Source organism: Eurypyga helias, unplaced genomic scaffold (assembly GCF_000690775.1).
Source record: "Eurypyga helias isolate BGI_N326 unplaced genomic scaffold, ASM69077v1 scaffold14207, whole genome shotgun sequence".
Lineage (NCBI taxonomy): Eukaryota > Metazoa > Chordata > Aves > Eurypygiformes > Eurypygidae > Eurypyga > Eurypyga helias.
The window spans coordinates 20,964-41,013 of NW_010260056.1; the positions used below are offsets into that span (position 1 = coordinate 20,964).

Consider the following 20,050-nt stretch of genomic DNA (forward strand, 5'->3'; position numbering starts at 1 on the left):
CCACTCAGCGGACCCGAGTCCAGCTGGGGTGCACTCGAGTTCTCTGCGTTTGTGACAGTACCCATGTTTGATAAACATTGAGTACTACGTGTTTGTTTTCTTTTTCTTAAGGAAATCGCTGAACTGGGCTAACTTTTAACTGACTTGTTAGTCTGACTTGTTGCAAATGTTGTATACATGTATCACAGTTCATAAATGTGTTTAAGCAATTAAAAGTAATTAAAATGCTGAAATAGGCAGTTTGGGGAGGTTAAGATTCTTACCTGTCTGAAAGTTAAGATTTTTTTAATTTTCTTCATATTTTTTGCTGCCAATTCTATATGTTTCTTTCTATTTTTAGTTAACTGCTTGTGTTCATGCATCAGCTGCGTTGTTGTATCCGATGTATTGGCAGCACATTTACATCCCAGTGCTTCCTCCACATCTTCTGGACTACTGCTGGTAAGACTGCTAACCTGTTACCCCATTTCTGAGATTCTTGCTTGTCTTGTAATCCTGAGTAACTGATGAAAACACTAACTGCTTATGTGATGAAATATACAGGATCCAGTATATGACAGCACTTGAGCAAATGCTTAAATATGACTGCCTTAATAGAGAGATTTGAGCATGTCTTTACGTGGTGTTTTAATTGGTACCTTGAATTACAGTGCTGATTACTATCAATGCACCATTTAGAATCATGTTTATAACTGTTCCTGTTTTATTTTTAAGAGAATGCATTTAATAATTTAAATGCAGCTGTGTTATGGTTTTCTTTTGTATGGCATTTATTTTAACCTGAGATAAATTATACTTACAGAAGCAGTCAGAAAAAAGCGGATCAGCTTTTCTGGAATCAAACGTTAGTAGGCATCAGTGTTTCTCTTAGGTCTATACAATGATTTCATACTTTAGATTCAGCCAGGTTCAGGGTTCTGTCAAACACATTCCCGAAAGAGCTTGAAGTCTCCTTTTGTTACTTTCAAAATTTTCGTTATAAGAATTTTGCTTCTCTTTATGTGTTTTTATTCACATGACAGACTTCAGGCTTTCGGCAAATTTTTAAATTGAACAAGAAAGAATCACTTTTTGAGTCACTTCTGATCCTTCAACGGATGGTTTCCACATGCTTCTGTTTTAATATTTCAGGCTAAGAAGAGTTCTACTTTCTTTTATTCATAGTAGTGTCAGAGATACCAAACAAGAGTATCCATTAAAGCACCTAAACCAGGAACATCCATCCCTGGAGACTTTCACTTTAACTAGACCCTGTGGATCTGTGGTGGAATAATGAACCATTTAAAGCCATTTTAGAGACCAGTAATTGTTATCATATATATAAACTGAGTCCAAGTCAGATGCCTTTGCACATGTTTGTGCTTCTCTAACTGATGTTTTTCTTCACAGAAATAAATTATGCTTCTATGTTTCCTGGTCTTTGTTTTGTTTTCCTTCTGGAACCTATAAATATTGATGTTCCATTGAACTCCTCCCAGTCTGTTAAACTTCTGGTTTTCAAAGAAATTCTCATTATGTTTCCTTAAATCATTTCTGTAGTCGTTCCTCAAGTTTACAATATTTTCCCATTGTATATATTTTTCTGTGATTGTTCACTCCTATACTTCATATGTATATTATTTATTGTTTTTAAAAGAAATAAAATATTCTTCTCCCATCCTCCTGTTACTTTCAACTACAGCTAAGCCTTTCATCTATAATGATAGTTTTCTTTTGAAGAAACTCTCTCCTAATTGTTTTCCCTCCTAGCTTTGATAAAATGCACCAAGGTGGGGGTAGAGCTTGGATGTATGTGTTTAGTTTTTGTACTACTTGAACTTACTGCCAGAAGCTTTGTAATTTCTTCAGTATCATCCATAAATGCTGTTCTCAGAACGTAGATCAACACCTTTATTCAAGCTGTACCCTACAGAGTGCATCCTGAATACTAGAAGATTTTTTTTTTTATTTCCCCTCCTAAGCACAGATAATGTTTCCAGAAATAATAATGTTAGATGCTGTACACAGCTGCTTCTGATGATGATAACAGTTGAGATTCTAGGTCATTATGGCTTGACCTGAGTATTTTTTTTACTCATTAAAAAGAAGCATGGAGTTTCTTAAACTTGTAAAGCTCATTTATATCCCGTTTTCTCTTTCACAGTAGTACAATAGAGGGGGGAGAAAAAAGTTTCCCTTTTTTTAGAGATGTTCAAATGGAAAGATAAAGCTCATGAAAGGAAATGCACAGTTGATGAATTTACCATAGTAACTGTAATTCATACCTTTTAACTCAGGTTTTTATTCATTTACATCTTGCTGCTCATGTCTAGTTTGAATGGTTGTTTTGTGAGACATGTTGGTATAGTGTAATAAAAACACATAAAACACTTTGCTTTCCCCATGTTTTGGCATATTAACAGTGAATAAATATATTTTCTATATATATTTTCTAATATACATTTTCTTCATAGGTATATGATATATCAAGTTAGAAAACCTTGATGAATTAATAAGGTTTATGCTAGGCCAGACCTAGTGTGCAGTCCAAAAGGGTCATGTCAGTTTAAAATTAAAAAAATAATTTTGTAATTCCTTTTTTTACATTTTCTTTTTTATGAGTTGGACTATATATCTTCAACATTTCATAAAGATAAATTATGTATTTCTGTGGGGGTTAGGATTTCAGAGTTTATATATTTTGTGGGCATGAAAAAAGGAAATTGTATCTTTGAGTAAAACAGATCTATATTAAAAAAATATTTAAATTCTTTCACATGCTTTTTTAATCAAAAAGCCTCTTAGGTTGTATCAGGCAACCTGATATACAGGCTGGTTTTAGACATAATGTAATAAATGTTCTTAAAATAGTCCAAACCCACCAGTACTGAGCATCATTGTGGACTGTAATGCTGTTAAGATTGGCCAGGTTACAAGTACTTGCACGGTCCAGTGTAGGGACATACTGTGTGTTTATTTATTTCACGATGCCTTTTTTTCTCTCCATGTAACTTACCTTGGCCTTTAATTCCATTACGAGAACTCCAATGTGAGAATTAGAACAACCATCAAAAAAAGAAGACATAATAAATTTCTTTTTCTGAAAGACAGCAAAATATTAGGCAGTGAAAATAATTTTTGTTTAAGTCTAGAGGAAGAAAACACAGCAGACTCACTAAAAAAATTGACTTTTCTGAATATATTTAAGACTTTATTTATTTTCTACATTTAAGTAAGCAAATTGTTGCCCTCAGCCCAATACGTGGCTGGCTTTCAAGAAAGCTTTTACAAAAAATGAGTTTGAGCATTGATATACTAATTATATTTGAATAAAATTAATTTTTGTAAAAGAGAAAGCTAATTTTATCAAATTTCTGTGTAGTTTCTTGGCAAACTAAGACACTGATAAATGTATGACAGTTTTGTCTGTGGATGATAAAGCATCTGTTCTACTCATGCTCTGCTAAGAATATAATGCAAGTAGAAAATTTAAGTTACAATTGCAGCGTATCTTTTTGAGATTTGGTCTCTTCTGAATTGGGATATAAGCATGCCTATTTTTGTGAGTATCCGACAATTATTGTCCAATTAACTCGCATGTTTTGTATAGCATAGTAATAATTTGGGACAGTGATGCTGTTTATTAATAACTTTTTTGGTAATAACATGCATAAGCAAGAGAGAAACTATATAGCAGCTCCCAGTAGAATCACAGTAAACAATTTCATGTACATACTATAAACTTCTGCTGTTAAGGCTTCAGAATCTAGCAGTAATAAAGTTCATTTTTTTCTGAAAATGATCAAATAGACCTTCCATACCCATAATTTTTATTTCAAGATTTTTCAAGATTCATCTAATTAGCTTTGTAACTTTCTTCTGTTAACTTCTCAAAATTGTAATGATGTAGCTGTTGCTTTGTTCTGTAGAAAAGAGCTGCACGCTACGCTTTCTCATGACGGATTTATTAATGGAGCAAGCCATCAGCTATTTTAAGTCAGTACAGGCCTGGTGAGGCTGCTAGGACAGTGTCAGTGTACAAGAAAACAAGTGTGCATAAAACGTATGGATGATACAGCGCTTGTTTTCACCAGAGTTTCTCCAGCTCATATTAGTTGTAACACTAAGATAACTCTGATGTGATGGACCCGAGGATCTATTTTGCTGCTTATTCATCAGAAGGACCCTCAGTTACATGTCAGTCATTCTCATTGGCTTAGGTAAATATATTACGTAGTATAAAGTGTTCTTAAAATTCTAGTGTGTTTTAAAGCTGTCTGATTCTCCACTGTATATAAATGTGTGTCTCCTCTGGAGGGACATCCATTTATGATTTCACGGAACTTGTGTTCAGTCCACAAAGGCATGAGGCTTTAGTCTGGATGAAGTCATCAGGAGGTACAAAACTTTTTCAGTGTTGGGCTAAAAAAAAAAGATGTGTGGGGATGTAGCAAACTCTGTTTCCCCTGTTGGAAGCCCCATTGCCTAGAAACCTAAGCCGTGACAGTTTGCAGTCTAAGCAAACCTTTATTTTGATAGTATAAACATGATACAAGCTTGTTTCGGCCTCAGTCTGTCTGGATTTTGGGCTTCTTATTTTGCGATCCTCTCCTGTGGCATATTGTTAATGAGAGGAATTGACTAATCCATGGTGTGTACAGATTTGCGTTTCCCACCAACTTTCTAAAAACAGCCTGTCCACTGCTCACTTCCTCTGGAGTGAATATTTTTAGTAATCTTGCAGTATGTAAAAGTGTGGTGATTTTTTCCCTTCAGCACTAGATACTGGATATATTCTTTGTCAGATGTTGCCAGAACACATTCACTAGAGGAGGAAACAGAAGATAATAGGAAACCACGATAAATTAGAATTCATTTTCTTGCTTGCATACTGCTGGAGATCCTGCTCAGGAGGCTTTGTGTGGATATTTCTTTTGAGAATATAGTTCCTTGCCTTATCCAAATTGAAGTTCACGATCTTGAGTTAGATAGGATATTTTACATCTTCCAAATGCCCATGGAGGAAGGGTTTCAGAAGCATCTTCAGACCAAAAGTGGTGTTGATGATGTTTGCGTTGCAGTGGGGTGCTGCTAGCTGGTACCATGTTCTCCAGAATGGTGTTTTAAAGTTATTCTGGTTCTAGAGACAGACCACTTTGGGAACATCCGCTAGGTTAGCTGTGCCATGCAGTACGGTTGGTTATTGAAACTAAGTATGGCAAGCCAGTTAGCAAGCCTTGCGCATCATCTTGCTTATACTTCCACAGTTAGGAACAGTGCCCTTTCTTTTGTGGTCATCTTTACTGCAGTGTTTAAAAAAAAAAAAAAATCCCTTGTCTAGTAAAAATTTCAGTAGTGGCTGTGTACTTTTAATACAGGCTTAAACAGTGAATGTTAGCTAGAGACTGTATGTGCCAAGATTTTAAATATTTGTGTTCACCACAAATGTTGTGGTAGTTGGTACTTAAAACAATAATTTAGTCTCTTCCACTTTTTTTTTTTTTAGTGCACCAATGCCTTATCTAATTGGCGTTCACTTAAGCTTAATAGAGGTAAGTTTACTTTACACTTCTGTGTGCTGGTAAGCATGAGGTGTGTTTGCGCAATCAGTGATAGATTTAACAGCAGTGCTTCAGAAAGGAACCCTGGTGTTTAGCATACAGAAGTACAAAATTTAAGCTTCATGTGTTTTACAAAGTAAAAAATGTCCCTCATTGAAATCTTGATTTTTGGCGTGTTTTATGGAGACATGCAAGTGCTACATCATGATTTATGTTTCTGTTTAATAGCTCAATAGTAGCTTTTTTCCTGCAATTTTAGTGGTTCAGCAACAGATTCTCCCAATAATAAAACCAGTTAAAATTTATTTTGGAGTTGCCATCAATCAGAATTCAGCATCGTTCTGATTTCCCAGATAATTTACATTCCTGTCCCTCTGCAAATCTGAGTCTAACATTTATCCCATAACATTCATGACTAATAATTTAGAAATGAGTATTTTTTGCCAAAAAGCAAGAGGTAGCCTTTTCAGATTTAAATGTACCAATCAATAGAACTCACCTAAGTGGTAAGTAGTAGCTGGGTCATAAATAGCTTTGCCTCTTTCCATAATCATTTGATGGCACCATTAAGCCTATGTGTGTAGTTTGATTATCATGCCGAGTGGATAATTGATTTAGTTACTTTATTTGATTTACACGTCTGCTAAAGCAGTTTCTAAGGATCAATTCACATTTACTAAGCTGATGAGGTGTGTTCTCCCCCAGTCTGAGCTACTAGCACTTTTGTGTTCTGACAAAGAGCCTTCATGTACGCTTCTTAACTCTAGGCATAGCCTTCTGTTCTCTCAAATCAAGTCCTTCTGATCTGCGTACATTGATTGTAATATTTTGACTAGGATCTTTTACCTTATTCCATCAGAAAATAACGGAACAGAAAGGCTTGTTCTGAAAATGAAGTCACTCAGTTCCTTCTGGAATTATTTCCTCAACTGCACTATTATGTCATATTGTAGGACCATATATAAAAGTAGTGTAACATTTTTTCCTGAAAGAAACAAATTGTTTAGTTCTTAGCTGCTAGTCGAGTCCGTTGAAGAAAGATTGTTCCAACCATTCCTCTGTAATACTACTAGACATCACATCTCTGGGCCTTACATAAAGCTGCAAATAATTACTTAGATTTATCTGGTTTTCATCTGATTATCTGATTAACATCCTATCTTTCACAAATATGAGAATGAAGTATTGTTACAAGATATCTATGATTCCAATATATTTTACTGTTTTGTGTAAATCTTGGTTTTAAAGAATTCATTTATTGAATATGCTTGTATTTCATTGATTTATTAATATAACCTTACTGTTTGGTAAAGAGGAAGTGTTTTCAAAAGCTACTTTGAATCCTCTGTCTAATTTAGAAATCCTAGATCTAAATCTCAAAATGTTTTTGCCCTTATTGTCCCTTTTAAAATAATTGCTTCTGGTCTAGCATATTATAATAAATATGGACTTCAGGAAGATGCTGTAGTGAAATTCTTTTTCACTATTTTTTTTCCCCTCTTAACAGAAAGTAAAAAATAGATCTCTGGAGGATGTGGTTTTGCTAAATGTTGACACAAACACTCTAGAAACCCCTTTTAATGACCTGAACAACCTACCTGGTGAAGTGGTGAGTCTTACAGATATTTCATTCTTTCTTTCTTATATAGGTGCTTGAATTAGTAGTAATTATTTTTGCCTGGTTTTGCTAACTGCTATAAAAGGAATAAGGGGGTGAAAAGCACCGAGTGTAGACGCCTATATTTGAGATAATTTACCTTTCTGACAGTTGAGGAGATGTTGAATGGAACATCATATTCCTTATTGTAGAAGTAGGATCATAATTATAAAGCTAGCTGCATTCATTAGGCATAGCTGCTTTAAACACAAGAGTCTCTTCATCTCATCTTAATCATTATATTACAAAGTAGGCATTTCTGTCTGCCTACTGGCATGTCTTGCAAAAGAACGAGAGAGTTTTTGAAGGCAAAAAGAAGGGGGCCAATTATCAGCTTCTGCTTCCCTGCCACCTGCCAGTGCTTTCCTTTTAATTAATGATCTGATGGCACTGGTCAATATAATAATAAATGCTTGTACAGTTGGGGTCAGAAAATTCAGGCTTTGATCTTCTGCAACTTTCTGAAACATTTATTTGTTTTCTCTAAATTATTTCATTTTTATTTTAATCTCTTCTTTCCTGCAAAAAAAATGAAAACCTATAATGTTTGTCATTTGCTTTGGCAGAGCAAAGTCTGCTTACTTAGAATTCTATTTGTAAATTAAACTGAAAACCCAGTTTGTCATAAAAGACATCTGATCCTTTTGACATGACAAAAACTGTCTTTTGTCTGTAAAGGATGATAAATTAAGTGCTGGTTCTTTCTGTTCTTTCAGAGGGTGTCGTGGCACCCCCTCCCCCTTTTTTTTTTTTTTTCTTATTGCCTATAGTGGAACATATACTGTATATAATTTTAAATAGTTACCAAATTACATTTATCTGTTTTTTCCCAATAGAGCTTTAAAAGAGTATCATTGTGAAACCACTGTTTTGATTCTTTAGTTATAGGTGCTCAAGCTATCACAAATAGCTGTCAGCACCAAGAATTTTATATCAAAATGTGAAATCAGTTACGTTTTCTGAAATGGTAAATCATGAAAACAAAGTGTCAATCAAAGCAAGGCACTGTAGTGTAGTGTCTTACTATGTTTTTTGGTTTTGTTGCTGATTTGTATATATTTGGTACAATAGGAATCAAACACTTGATGATTGTTTTAATGTCAGTTCCCTTTGATTTTAATGATGCTAAAATCTGGACTTTTCATAGATGATCTGGTCAGTCTTGACTCAGTATCAACTATAGTTCAGAAATGTGGATAACTAAAAATTATTCTGACATTTTGTGATTTTACGTTAGTGTATGAAAAAGTATAGAAAAACATACATACGTGTATATAAATTAATTTTGACTGTACTCTACTGTTCAAGAGTATAACAATTCAAATGGGTCATTTTCTGGTGCATCAGTAATTTTAACTGACCTTGCATTCAGTGAATAATGTTGAGGTTATAATGTCACTGACATACATACCTTTTGTCAAATAATACCTAGATACAGAATTGAGAATTAGTCATCATCTTCCATAAGATACTGGAGTTGTAGCTGGAGGTCCTTCTAACAGTAAAAATGAGTATTTGTGCAATGAGAGGGACTTCTCATGTATTTTACAGATGCTATGAAAATGATCTCTGAATTAGTAGGCTAGCAGAAAGAAAACAGGAATACAGATCTTCAGACTTTTAGAAGTATATTCTCCCCCAGGATATATGCATGTTACTATTATTAATGTTAATGAAGGTTATCCAAGTGTACAGGCTATACTGTAGACTTAAAATATTTCATTCCATACCTGATATAGAACAAAACAGAACAACTATGTTTTATGCAAATTATACTTGCCGAATTTCAGCCGAATTTATAATGAAGCTTTTAATTTGAATATTTCTCTTCCTCTACTTCAATCTGTAAAGTACTTTAATTAAAACAATTTAATGGAGAACATACACAATTATAGTTGGAAAACCTGAAACAAAAGGCACAGACAACGACCATGTTTGGCTCATAAAATGACAAAATTCTAGTCGATCTTTTGCATTCATGAGGGGCAGTGCAACTGCTGACATCTCAGTTAAAAAGTAAAAGACACAGGTCTATAGAGTCAAAATGGTAAGTTAGGCTTAAAACGTTAAAGCAAATGTTGAAGTTACTTACATATGTGAAGCATTTTAACCTATATAAATAAACCTCATAAGCATATGTACAAAGGTAGTAAAACTTATGATGAAAAAATATAGTCAGTACTTGTAAGGGTGTTAAAATAGAATGAAGAACTGAAAATATAAAAGCATTTCTAGTCTTACTATCCCTTTCAAAAATTGATTCCAGGTTGATTAACAGCCCAACAAAAGAAAGGCAGCATTTTCAGAGGGTTTTCTAAAACTGTTAGTTGTGTCTGAAAGAGATTGAGTAATTATTTTCTTGATCAATAAGCCTGATGATCTCCTCACAACATAGGTATATAATATTTTATCCATTTATAAGTAATATGTCTATTAAAATGCTCTGATTGTGATTTTTTTTAAATGATAAATTTAAGATTGTAAAAACATTATTATATGGTATTGTCTAATAAACTGTGTAATAAATCAGCTGAGATTTAAAGGCATTTTTAAGTCATTCACTTAAACATTTAAATTATAGTTACAGGCTAGATGACTTTCTATGCATGTGAACTCTATTATTCTGTCAGACTGACCAGTGGTCTTGACTGTGCAAAGGTCAGTGGTCACAGTTGTCCTGAATTACCTGTCCTTTTTTCATGTGGACCCTCTGCTGCGTTGCATGCTGTAATCTTCTTAATGGCTTCATTCCAATATTCACACATAATATTTTAGATTTATTGACTGTTAGAAATACTACCATGCCAGTAGCAGTTCCGCTACTCCTAAGGTACTTAAAATTGGAAAAATAAATCAGTGCAAGACTTTCAGGAATCCTTTGTTTTCTTAGAGTGAGGGAAACCCCCTCTTTTTCCTCTCTTCTGATAAGAGCCCTTATTTTAAATTTTATCATTTCATTGTGAATTTGTCTATTAATTTTTAATAAAAGATTAAAATAAAATAAGTAGCTACTTTGGTGGGAGTAAAATTCCTAATACAATAACACTTAGATCAACCACTTAGATAATGTAAGATGTTAGACAAAGAACGTTTGCGATGTATAAAAATTAGCAGAGACCATAGGCACAAATTTATAAACCATGGGCCTCGTCCTGCTTGCAATTTACTCTGACAGAAAGACTGTTCCTTTGCTCAAATTTGAACACTTTTAAAAAAAGCTTGGAGAATTGAGAGTATCACGTGCAGCAACCAACTCTTACTTACTTCACCATAGATTAAGCAGAACTTTTATAAATGTGACCTTCAGAAAACAATAGGCTTTATAGGTTTTTAGCATCTTCTGTGGTCATTAAATATTGTTAACCGTAAAATCTACAGAGCTGTTGAAAGGTGTGTAGTCTTTGTTGCATGTGGTGCCTACACACTGTGATGCAATGCAGAATCTAAATGAGGTTTTAGTTTTGAGATTCCTAAAGTCACAGGTTTTTAACACCAGAAATTGGTCATATGAACATTACAGTTCTAAAAGTAGCATTTGAGAAGTAGGCTGTAATTCATGTAGAAAATTAAACGTGTGCTTTATAAAACAGTTACTGGGAGTGCATTATTTCTTAAAATATGATGATTAATAATATTATAAAGAAGTTTATGGTCGATGTGTACAGTGCAACTAAAAAGGTTTTTTTGTAAAATTTAAATATTATAATAAATTATGTTTTCCCCTTAGAAAATAGCCAAAAATATTACTAATGTATTTTAGAAACTCGGAGCAGTCAGCAGTGTTTGTAGTGTTATGAGGCAACTATTTATTTTGAATAAATTCTTAGAACTGAGACTCTGTTGAACCTCTATTACTTTCGAGGCTAGAACGTAAGATTGAAAAGTACAACTAGTTTTGAAAACATTTGCATTTAAGTAATTGTTATTGTCTAAATGACTATTTGTGATTAAATGCTAGAGGGCTGTCTGAGATGCCTAAATCCTGTGTGCATAGAGAGTATCAAATATGTAGAAACCTTTTAATTAGCAATATTGATTTAAATCATATCACATTCTATTTTGTTGTAAGGTTTTTGTTTCGTTTCTCTTCTCTGACATCTCACTTTTTATTTTTCTTTTTGGTTGTTGAGACTGGGCTTACTTTTTAGTGATGTAGTCTGATGGGAAACACCAAAAAAACAGTTTAAAGCATAACAACTGTCACTGATACCAGAGAAATACCTGAATATATTTTTTGTTCAGAGATGCGGTAGTCATTGGGAAACCCAGTGCATGGTTCTGCATTTCTCAGGTGACAAACATGTTGAATACTCCTATATGTGCTTAAATTTATATGCATGCTTAAAGGTTTTGCAGGAGCAAAGGCTTTGATTAATAGTTACACCATTTTATTAATTTATTTTTTTAAATTTATGTGCATGTCTATTTTTCTACTCACACGACTGTTGAAGAGATATTAGTCATGCTTTGTTTCTGCTCACATAGTTGTATTTTAGGAATCTTAGAAAAGACACAGGTTGGCTATTTTGAAAAATAATGCTTTTTTAAAAAATGAATTCAATATATTTCTGGTTTTTAGATATACTTACTTACATGTGAAAGAAAAATCACTTTTCTATATCATGACTCTAAATCTCTGAAAAATTATTGTACTGATTTCAATCTTCCTGAAACCCCGGTTGCTCTTCAGTGGTTGTGTTTAGCAGTCCAATGAAGTCACCTTCCTACGAGAAGCCGTTGCTAGGAGAAGATAAAACCAGTTTGCTTCTAGTGTGAATCCATAATACCATTTCTGAAACAGATCACTAGTGTTTTCCAGAAATAAATTTTAACAGAATTCTAACCCCTGTGGTTGGTTTGTTTGCAGTTCTTTATTTTTAAACTTTGTAAGAGGCTATTTCTGCTTAAGACATGCAAAGAAGGGGAGAAAAAAAAATTGGCGTTCTTAATCAGATAGATAGACAGATTAAAGCATATATGAGGAAAAGATTTTGATAAAAATGCTGTTCGGTATTTTTTTTGGCTTGGTGCCAACACTGTGCGTTTTCTTTGAAATTTTAAGAGCTATTAATTATGTCACCCAAAGGGGTGTCTCACTTCTTGGTTTTAGGTTATGGATCTATGCGATCACAATCCTGCTATGAACCAAGTCCCAAGTGGTTCAAAGCACCCACTGTCTTATCTGTACCTCTGTATTGACTGTAATGACTACTTTATCACGCTATCTTTGATTAAACTGGTGCACTGGGAGAACTTGCCGGCACCCTACCCAAATGCACAGCTTGCGTTTGCCATCACTTGGTGGGAGTAAGCCCTGAGAAAGCACAGTCCCTCTGCATGCGGGTTTGCTGACCTCAGCTTGAAGGAAACCTAGGCAGGTCTCAAGGGTGCTTCAGCCAGGACTCTGGTTGTGATGCCTGGGAAGTCAGGATTGTGGCACACATTATCTCTGCAGGCTTTTTCTGAAGAGCAGTGTGTTCCTGGCACTTCTGTGGAATAACCTAATAGACCTCTTCCTGCCTTTTAGCATAGCCTGCTGAGAGAAGCAAAAGTTGGAGGAACTTTCTTTGAACTCCAGCATAGCCTTTTTGAGGTTACAGCTCCCTTCAGGATGGCAGCACAAAAAATGTGTGTCTGACTTACACATTTTTGTGCTGGAGAACCCCCTTCAAACTGCCAGCCTATTGGGATGTTCTTAATATTGTTGAACAAATAATGTATCGATACTGCAGTGTAGTGGGAAATTTGTTGTTTTTTAACACACTTTTGCCTAAAGCATCCTGTTTGTTGTTTCATGTTAGGGCCTGGCAGAACTGAGAAAATCAGAAGATACCATTTTCCTTCACATCCCCCACTTTGTGGTGTAATTCCTCTGTTCTACATCATCTTTAACCCTTTCTTCTCTGAACCTGCCTTATAGTCTGCCATTATTCCCCAACCTCAAGAGGTATTATTTAGAAGAACGTAGTTTTAAAAGAATGTAGAAGATTTTCTACTTTTCCCCCTCATATTTAGAAGATGCTATGTCTGTCATGACAGAGGTAACATTTTAAGATTGACAGTTCTTTCTTTGACCTCATGTTACTGGTTTTGTTTTAGTGAAACTGAGTTAACGTTGATGGGCGCATTTCCCTTATACAGAGGATATTAAATAAGCCTTATTTTTACTAAATTTAAAATAATGTACGGTACAGAACAAAAGAAAATCCAAAACATGCATTTATTTTTTCAACCTTGATCTGCTAACTGTTTTTTGTACTCGGACTTGTACTTTTTTTTTTTTCTTTTGAGGAAGAAACGTAAATGAGCCTTGGTGTATGCTTTCCATGGGCTAAACGAACCAGGCTCTAAACTTTTATCTAGATCTATGGAGCTTGGATATAAATTGAAAAGATCACAGCTATGGGGAAAAGACCTATACTGTAAAGGCCTTTCTGCATAGATTATGAACATCATAACTCAATATTTTTTTTTTTTTCAAAACTATAGTTATAATTGGACCCAATGGGGGTCTCTGCCTTTGATCAGATCACAGTAACTGTGACTTTACACTGGAAAATGTCACTACTGTGAAGGTTTATCACCTGTAGAGCTAGTCTTTTCTCTGATGCCGTGTTCAGTTCTCATTAGCATTATTCAAAGTTTAGTTGTTAATTAGGTTGACACTTCAATTACAATCATCTACAAGAGCAGTCAGGACTGCTTGCATAAAGAAATGAAGAGATACTTGTTCTTGCATATATTTCTGTAAGAAGAAAAGCTGTTTTGGTGATAGTTTGTGTTTATAATGTCCGGTTTAAAGAGTAACTATAAATGTTACTGTGTATAGTTTTTAGTGCCTTAAATGTTGTTTTATTTGGTATATGGCAGTACAAAGGGATGTAGAAATGTAATTGGAGTTGGCTTTTCCAGATATCTCCCATGTTGAAAATTAGGAGACTGTAGACTATAACTGAGGGTAAAGATATGTTGAATTAAAGAATACTGTAATAATTCCATAGTGACATGATTTTTCTCTAAAGTATCTCCAAGTATGTAACATCTAAATCTGTATTTCTAATATTTCTCCAATTCTATATAATCAGTGATTGCTGTTTGCCAAGTAAGTGAAGACCAGCTTCAGAAAAAGTCAAGCGCTAAAATAAGAATAGTCTTTAAAAAAAAACCCAAAACAAAACAACAAACCAAAACCTGGGTGTGTCTTTTAAGTATGATTCTTATTTTTTCCTCTTTCACAGGTTTTATCTTCTAGAACAATTCTAAAGACAATGTTGTCACTGAATTGAAACAAACTTGTCTCAGCTATGTGACAGTACTAGCAGACACTCCCATGGTACATGAGAAATGATGTAAGATAGTAATTTGACTTCAAAAAAGCCCTAAAACTGAGTAGTAAGTGACCATTAAGAGTCCTGAAAAATAAACCTTCCTGTCATAAATAAAAAATAGCCTACTGTCTTCATTCAAAACAAGTAGGTACATGTTATGATTGAGAAAAAAAAACCTGAAGAAAAGTGGCTCACACGCAGTTTACTGTAAAATAATTAAGCTTATTTATGTCAAGAGGCCTTGTGAAAAAAAGAGACCATAAACCAATTTGCATTAGCACTCTACCATCTTCCCCCGCTTTCATTTCAATTAACAGACCAGCAGGTGCTCTTTGCAGTTAAAAAGATAAGCTATCAAGGATGAGGATGAATTTTTGGCTGACCTGTAGACACCGTGGTTTGCCTGCTGATTGGGTTCATACCTCGCTGTACCAATTTCTGAGGTGTTAATTTAACTGTTCCACTCTGTCGTGCAGGTCTCGGCCTTGAAAAATAGACTGAAAAAGCAGTCTACAGCTACGGGTGATGGAGTAGCCAAGGCCTTTCTTCGGGCACAGGCAGCACTCTTTGGATCCTACAGAGATGCGCTAAGATACAAACCAGTAAGGCTACTTCTTTACTCCTTTTTTTTTCCTTAATTTATAAGAGCACAGTCACATTCTTTGCAAGGAAAATATGAAATGTCTGAAACATTTCAAAGAAAATGTTTTAGATCTTACGCTATGCTAAGGATACATTGGCAGTTTAGAAGACACTACCACCTCCTTAGGATGAGGTGTACTGAGAAGTAAACGCTCATCCAAAGTAATCTGTTTTCTTATTTGTATCACTTTTATAGTTTACTTAGTATAAAATCAGATTGTATTAATGAAACTACTTACAGCTTCTCTAGTTGAATGTGAAGAACTGAAGAGACTCTGCCTTTCAGACTCATCATTTTTCAGTGTACTTGTCTAGAGACTTTGCTGTGTTTGAGGCCAGAAGCTTTTTATTTCCTAGCAGAAGCCAGATACGAGTCAAACATGCATTTCTTCTATCGTCAACTTACCTTGATTCTACTGAAAAGCTAGGAGAAATGAAAACCCATTAAATCACATCAGAACTTTATGATGTTTTGCTGGTACACAGTAGATTAATGTGTTATGGGCTTTCACCCTTTCTGGTTTATGAGGGTAGCACATATTGAGCCTATTAGGGATGAAATAATTTATCAGAAGCAAGTTAGAGATTTGTTTCATCTCTCATTCCAGAATCTTTTCCTACAGTATTTGTAAATTACCGATACTAGTTCCATTTGATAAATGCATTGAGATCACATTGGCTGAATATGATTCCGAAAATAGAATGTTTGTTGGTCTAAGAAATTTAGATAAATACTAAGATTTGTTAGGAGAAAATGGTCCTTGCTTGAGGCATCAAGTTGTTGTGGTGTGGGTTTTTTGTTTTTTTTTTAAAGGTAAGTTACCTCAGAATATCTTAACAGACAGAATTCTGCTGGCAAGCAGAGGAGTTGTCCCATGATTGGTCAGGTCATTTTAGATGTGCCTTCTGAACTCAGTTTAATGCACTGTGAATTGGAAGTTCAAAAAATCAAATCACATTTGACTGTATTGGGACCATTTATCAGGAGTCTCAAAAGGTGTGAATTGTTATTGCAAAGAAAATATTACCCTTTGTTTTGGATTCTGTGATGCTAGATCTAAGAAGGAAATCTAAACCATAGCTATGGACTTTATTTGCATTCTTTCAGGAGCTCTAGTAGTATTCATGTAGAAAATCTGTAGGGGGTCTACTTAAATGAGAATATTTTCTGTATAGGTTTGAAATATTTTTGCTATAAATAAGTTTGCCATATTTTCAGAATCAAGAATTAAGAGGTTTTGAGATACCATTTTTAGGATTGCAAACATCCTGATGAAAAATAGCGTTTTTGGGTAGTTATTGATTGCTTGTAAGTTGAAAAATATTTAAGTGAACTGTTTTCCTTGCAGCAGTGCATTCTGTACGATTTTAACTTGAAGCATGAAACAACTGTCATTAATATTCACTTTGAGTAAAGAACAGCTTTGATAGTGTCTGTACTCATCCAACACTTCTCTTCAATCCAAACGCTGTTCATCACACTGAACACTCATTCTGTGCAACTGTTTGTTTTCAGCATAGGACAGATTCTCCTCGGTATACCAATATGTCTTGAACAAACGTCTAGCAATTATTGCAAAAAAATGATTGGTGAAGGGAAAATGGGAAGCTTCAGGGGTCTTGAAAGGGGTTCATGGGACTCCAAAAGACCATATGGAAAATTTGACTACTCTAATACAGACAGGAAATATGACATGAAATAAATAAAGGTGTTCATATTTTTTGCTGTAATAAATGATAATAAAAAACTTAATCCAGTAAAAGTTTCCAAGGAAAGTGGAAATGGTTGTGTTTTTCTGATTTAATCACAATGCTGAATTAAATAAATCAGTCAAATTGATATAAAAAGTATTTTTATAATATCCTACACCTCACATTAGCAAATATTGCATAATAGGAATGGATCTGTGGAGCAAAACAGTACAGTTGGTGCTAAGGACCTTATGTCCTCACACAGTGCTTTTCTAGCTCTATTGTAGTTCTTACTTTAGTCTGGTGTTGCATACTGAATATCTGGGACCAGCTGGAGTTCATTTTCTGCTTTAGTTTAATCCAGAAGGAATCCAGTTCATGCATGGTAGGTGGGGATGATTGAAAAAATTTGCTTTGCTGCCATTTGATAAATGACCTAAAAATAATCCACAAGAAAACTTCATCAGTGGAATGGTGAATTACATTGGTTTTGTATATGGTTTCATTCACGTAGAGGTCTGCAATCCATTTTGATACGTTGGGTGTGATGCCTTATAACGGGGACTGTACATGGACTTCGGGGGTTCTCCGGGAGTGGCAGTGAGGCCATTCAAACTGCTTTGCTATAAGGAGCCCTGGAATGTTGAAAGGCCTATAGAATGGGTCGGGGCACAGTTAGACTAACCCAACTAGCAGCTGCATTGTGAGCCATTGCAGGATCCGCAACGTCAGTGAACATAAACTGTTTTGATCTCAGGAGTCTAACCCAGCTGAGGCATTGCAATGATCAGTGTGTTGTGGGATAAGTGGTTCTTGCTTTGTGTAAATGTATACACAAATCCAGATTATGCTTGCTTTGGGTGGTCGCACATTAGCCTTGAACGTTTTGCTACATCTATTTTCTTTAGGTACTCCAGTATTTAACAATTTATCATGGAATATTACAGCGTGTTTCATGTTTCAGAATTGTATGCATGGGTGGGAGTTAGGTACAAACTGCATACTTGTAATCTTTTTGTCATTGTGTCAATCAGTGTATGTGCAACATTGTGTTTTTTCTAGCTATTTTACTTTACACATTCTTTGTGGGTAATTTTTAGGCATCCTTCCTTACACTAGGCAAGATCCACGCCAGTCAAACTTTTTAAGACCTCGTGTGATGGCTAGGGAGAATGGGCCTTACACATGCAGTTGTGCAAACACATCAGAAATTAAGAAATGAAGAGAAAGACTAATGGCTTGCTCTGGAATGCTCAGCAGTAGGAGTTCATGGTCTCATCAGCACGCTGGGGTGCCAAGATAACTTCCAGCTTGAAGATAGCACAACCTGTCAGACCTCACTTAAAATGAATGCTGGAGTGCTTTAGGCCAATATTGATGTTATTTTAAGTAGTGACATCAGCTCTCCAACAAATGCAAGTATTGTATTCAGTATGCAGTAAATCAAAACAATACAATTAAATTTTGTATTAGGGAAAAAAAGAATTAAGATTCAGAATGCACCTGAATTACTTGAAATGGGTAAGTAATCATTGCTTATAATTGGGTTTCAAAATGAAACTTTTTAAGGACAGGTGTTTCTTGAAATGCACATTGACTTGTTTACTTTTTCCTCAAGAGTTAGGCATAAAAGTACAGCAGAATACAGAAACAGAAAGAGTAATGAAATGCCAGAACATAGTTTGTGTTTAAATCCAAAACCACCCTGTGTAATATCTATAATGCCTATTTATTGTGACTTCCCTAAGAATTTTATTTTACATGTTGGAAACTATATTGTTTAATTTGTCTTAAGGACTGTAGCAGTCCTTTATTTAATATGGAGATTGTACTTGTAGGAACTGTAGGGTTTAATTGAGACTATAGGAAGTATCAGCATATCTGAATCTTTTTTTTTGGGTAGATTGCAGGAAATTTCCAAATTTTGCAGAAATTAATTTATAATTTTAAATGGCACCTTCCTGGGTAGAATCATAGGTCATACTCAGTTATCCTCTGGCCTTTTTCTCTGAACGTATGACAGCAGATGAAAGTTCAGCTTTTTACTCCTTTGATTTTAATCAGAGGAATTTTAATATCAAAACCAAAATGGTGTTTAAAATTTAATTAAACAAAAAAATATACAAAACTGAAGAAGCTATGCCCATACCTACCTACCTTCATTATATTCTTCATATAATAAGCAAGAGCTACTGTATGAAACAATATTAATTATAGCAGCAGTGCAAATAGTATCTCATGCTAGAGAGTTATCAATGTTTTCTGAAATAAAGAATTAAAAGGTTTGTACTTCTTGTTCAAGTTAATCAGCACAAGCATACCTTCTAATCTAGATTATTTCTCCTTTTAAAACAATCACGCTGTTTTAGCTTACTGCTTCCACCTTCCATTGAGGTCATTATAAATAGCTTGCTTAAAATGTGAATGTATCTTAGAGTAAGAAATTCCAGAAAGGGGAAGAAAATTCTACAGCAGCTGTTGTTAAAAGGACAGATACCTTGTTTGGGCGTAGATTGTTTGGTCTGAGTATTAGCTGTTTACTTTTCAGTATAGAGTCCCTACTGGGTTTTGATCGAACCTGTTTTGAAAGTACCTTGTAGATATGAACGACGGGGGCCACTGATGGTCTAGTAGTAAAAGTCAGCAAAGCATTCCTCTCAAACTCAGTTTCTAAAGGTACCCCGTTGAATTTGCAGAAACAAGAATATTACAAGCTTTATGTACAAAACTCTTCTATAGCGGGGTTTTTTTTTGTTTATATTGATTCAATAATTAATTTTTTTAATAGCACTTTAAAATGCTCTGTGCTTACAGTAATAATCTTGAAGATTTGTAGAAGTTTTATTTCGAAAACAATTTTATTGTTCAGAGCCTTGAACAAATAAAAGAACTAGGAGTTAACCATATTATTTAATGCAATTTCAGTAAAATTACAGCTGATACCCTGAGAAAAGTGTGGAATTTCTACAGGTTACAACAGATTTTCTCTTTTTGATGTGCTGAACAGGTAGGAGTTTTAAACCTGCTCAAATTTTTAAAGCAACCTTGTTATCAGTAGGTTCAAATAAAATAGATGACTTTGGATTTGAACTCTTTATAGATCTAAATAAATTTTCAGCTAAGGAATAGCTTTGGTTATTCTGTTTCTGAACTATATTGATAAGGGAACAGATGCACCAGAGCATGAGTGC

The 20,050-nt window shown here is 34.6% G+C and overlaps 1 protein-coding gene across 1 annotated transcript in view; it reads left to right on the forward strand.

The window, feature by feature from the left end:
• DENND1B (DENN/MADD domain containing 1B) overlaps positions 1–20,050 on the forward strand; it is a gene marked incomplete at its 5' end in the record, with an annotated part of 72,970 nt that overhangs the window by 18,435 nt on the left and 34,485 nt on the right. The window contains 4 exons of the mRNA XM_010154909.1: positions 341–441; positions 5,486–5,531; positions 7,048–7,149; positions 15,002–15,127. Coding sequence (XP_010153211.1) covers positions 341–441; positions 5,486–5,531; positions 7,048–7,149; positions 15,002–15,127 — 375 coding nt within the window. The remainder of the gene's footprint in view (positions 1–340; positions 442–5,485; positions 5,532–7,047; positions 7,150–15,001; positions 15,128–20,050) is intronic.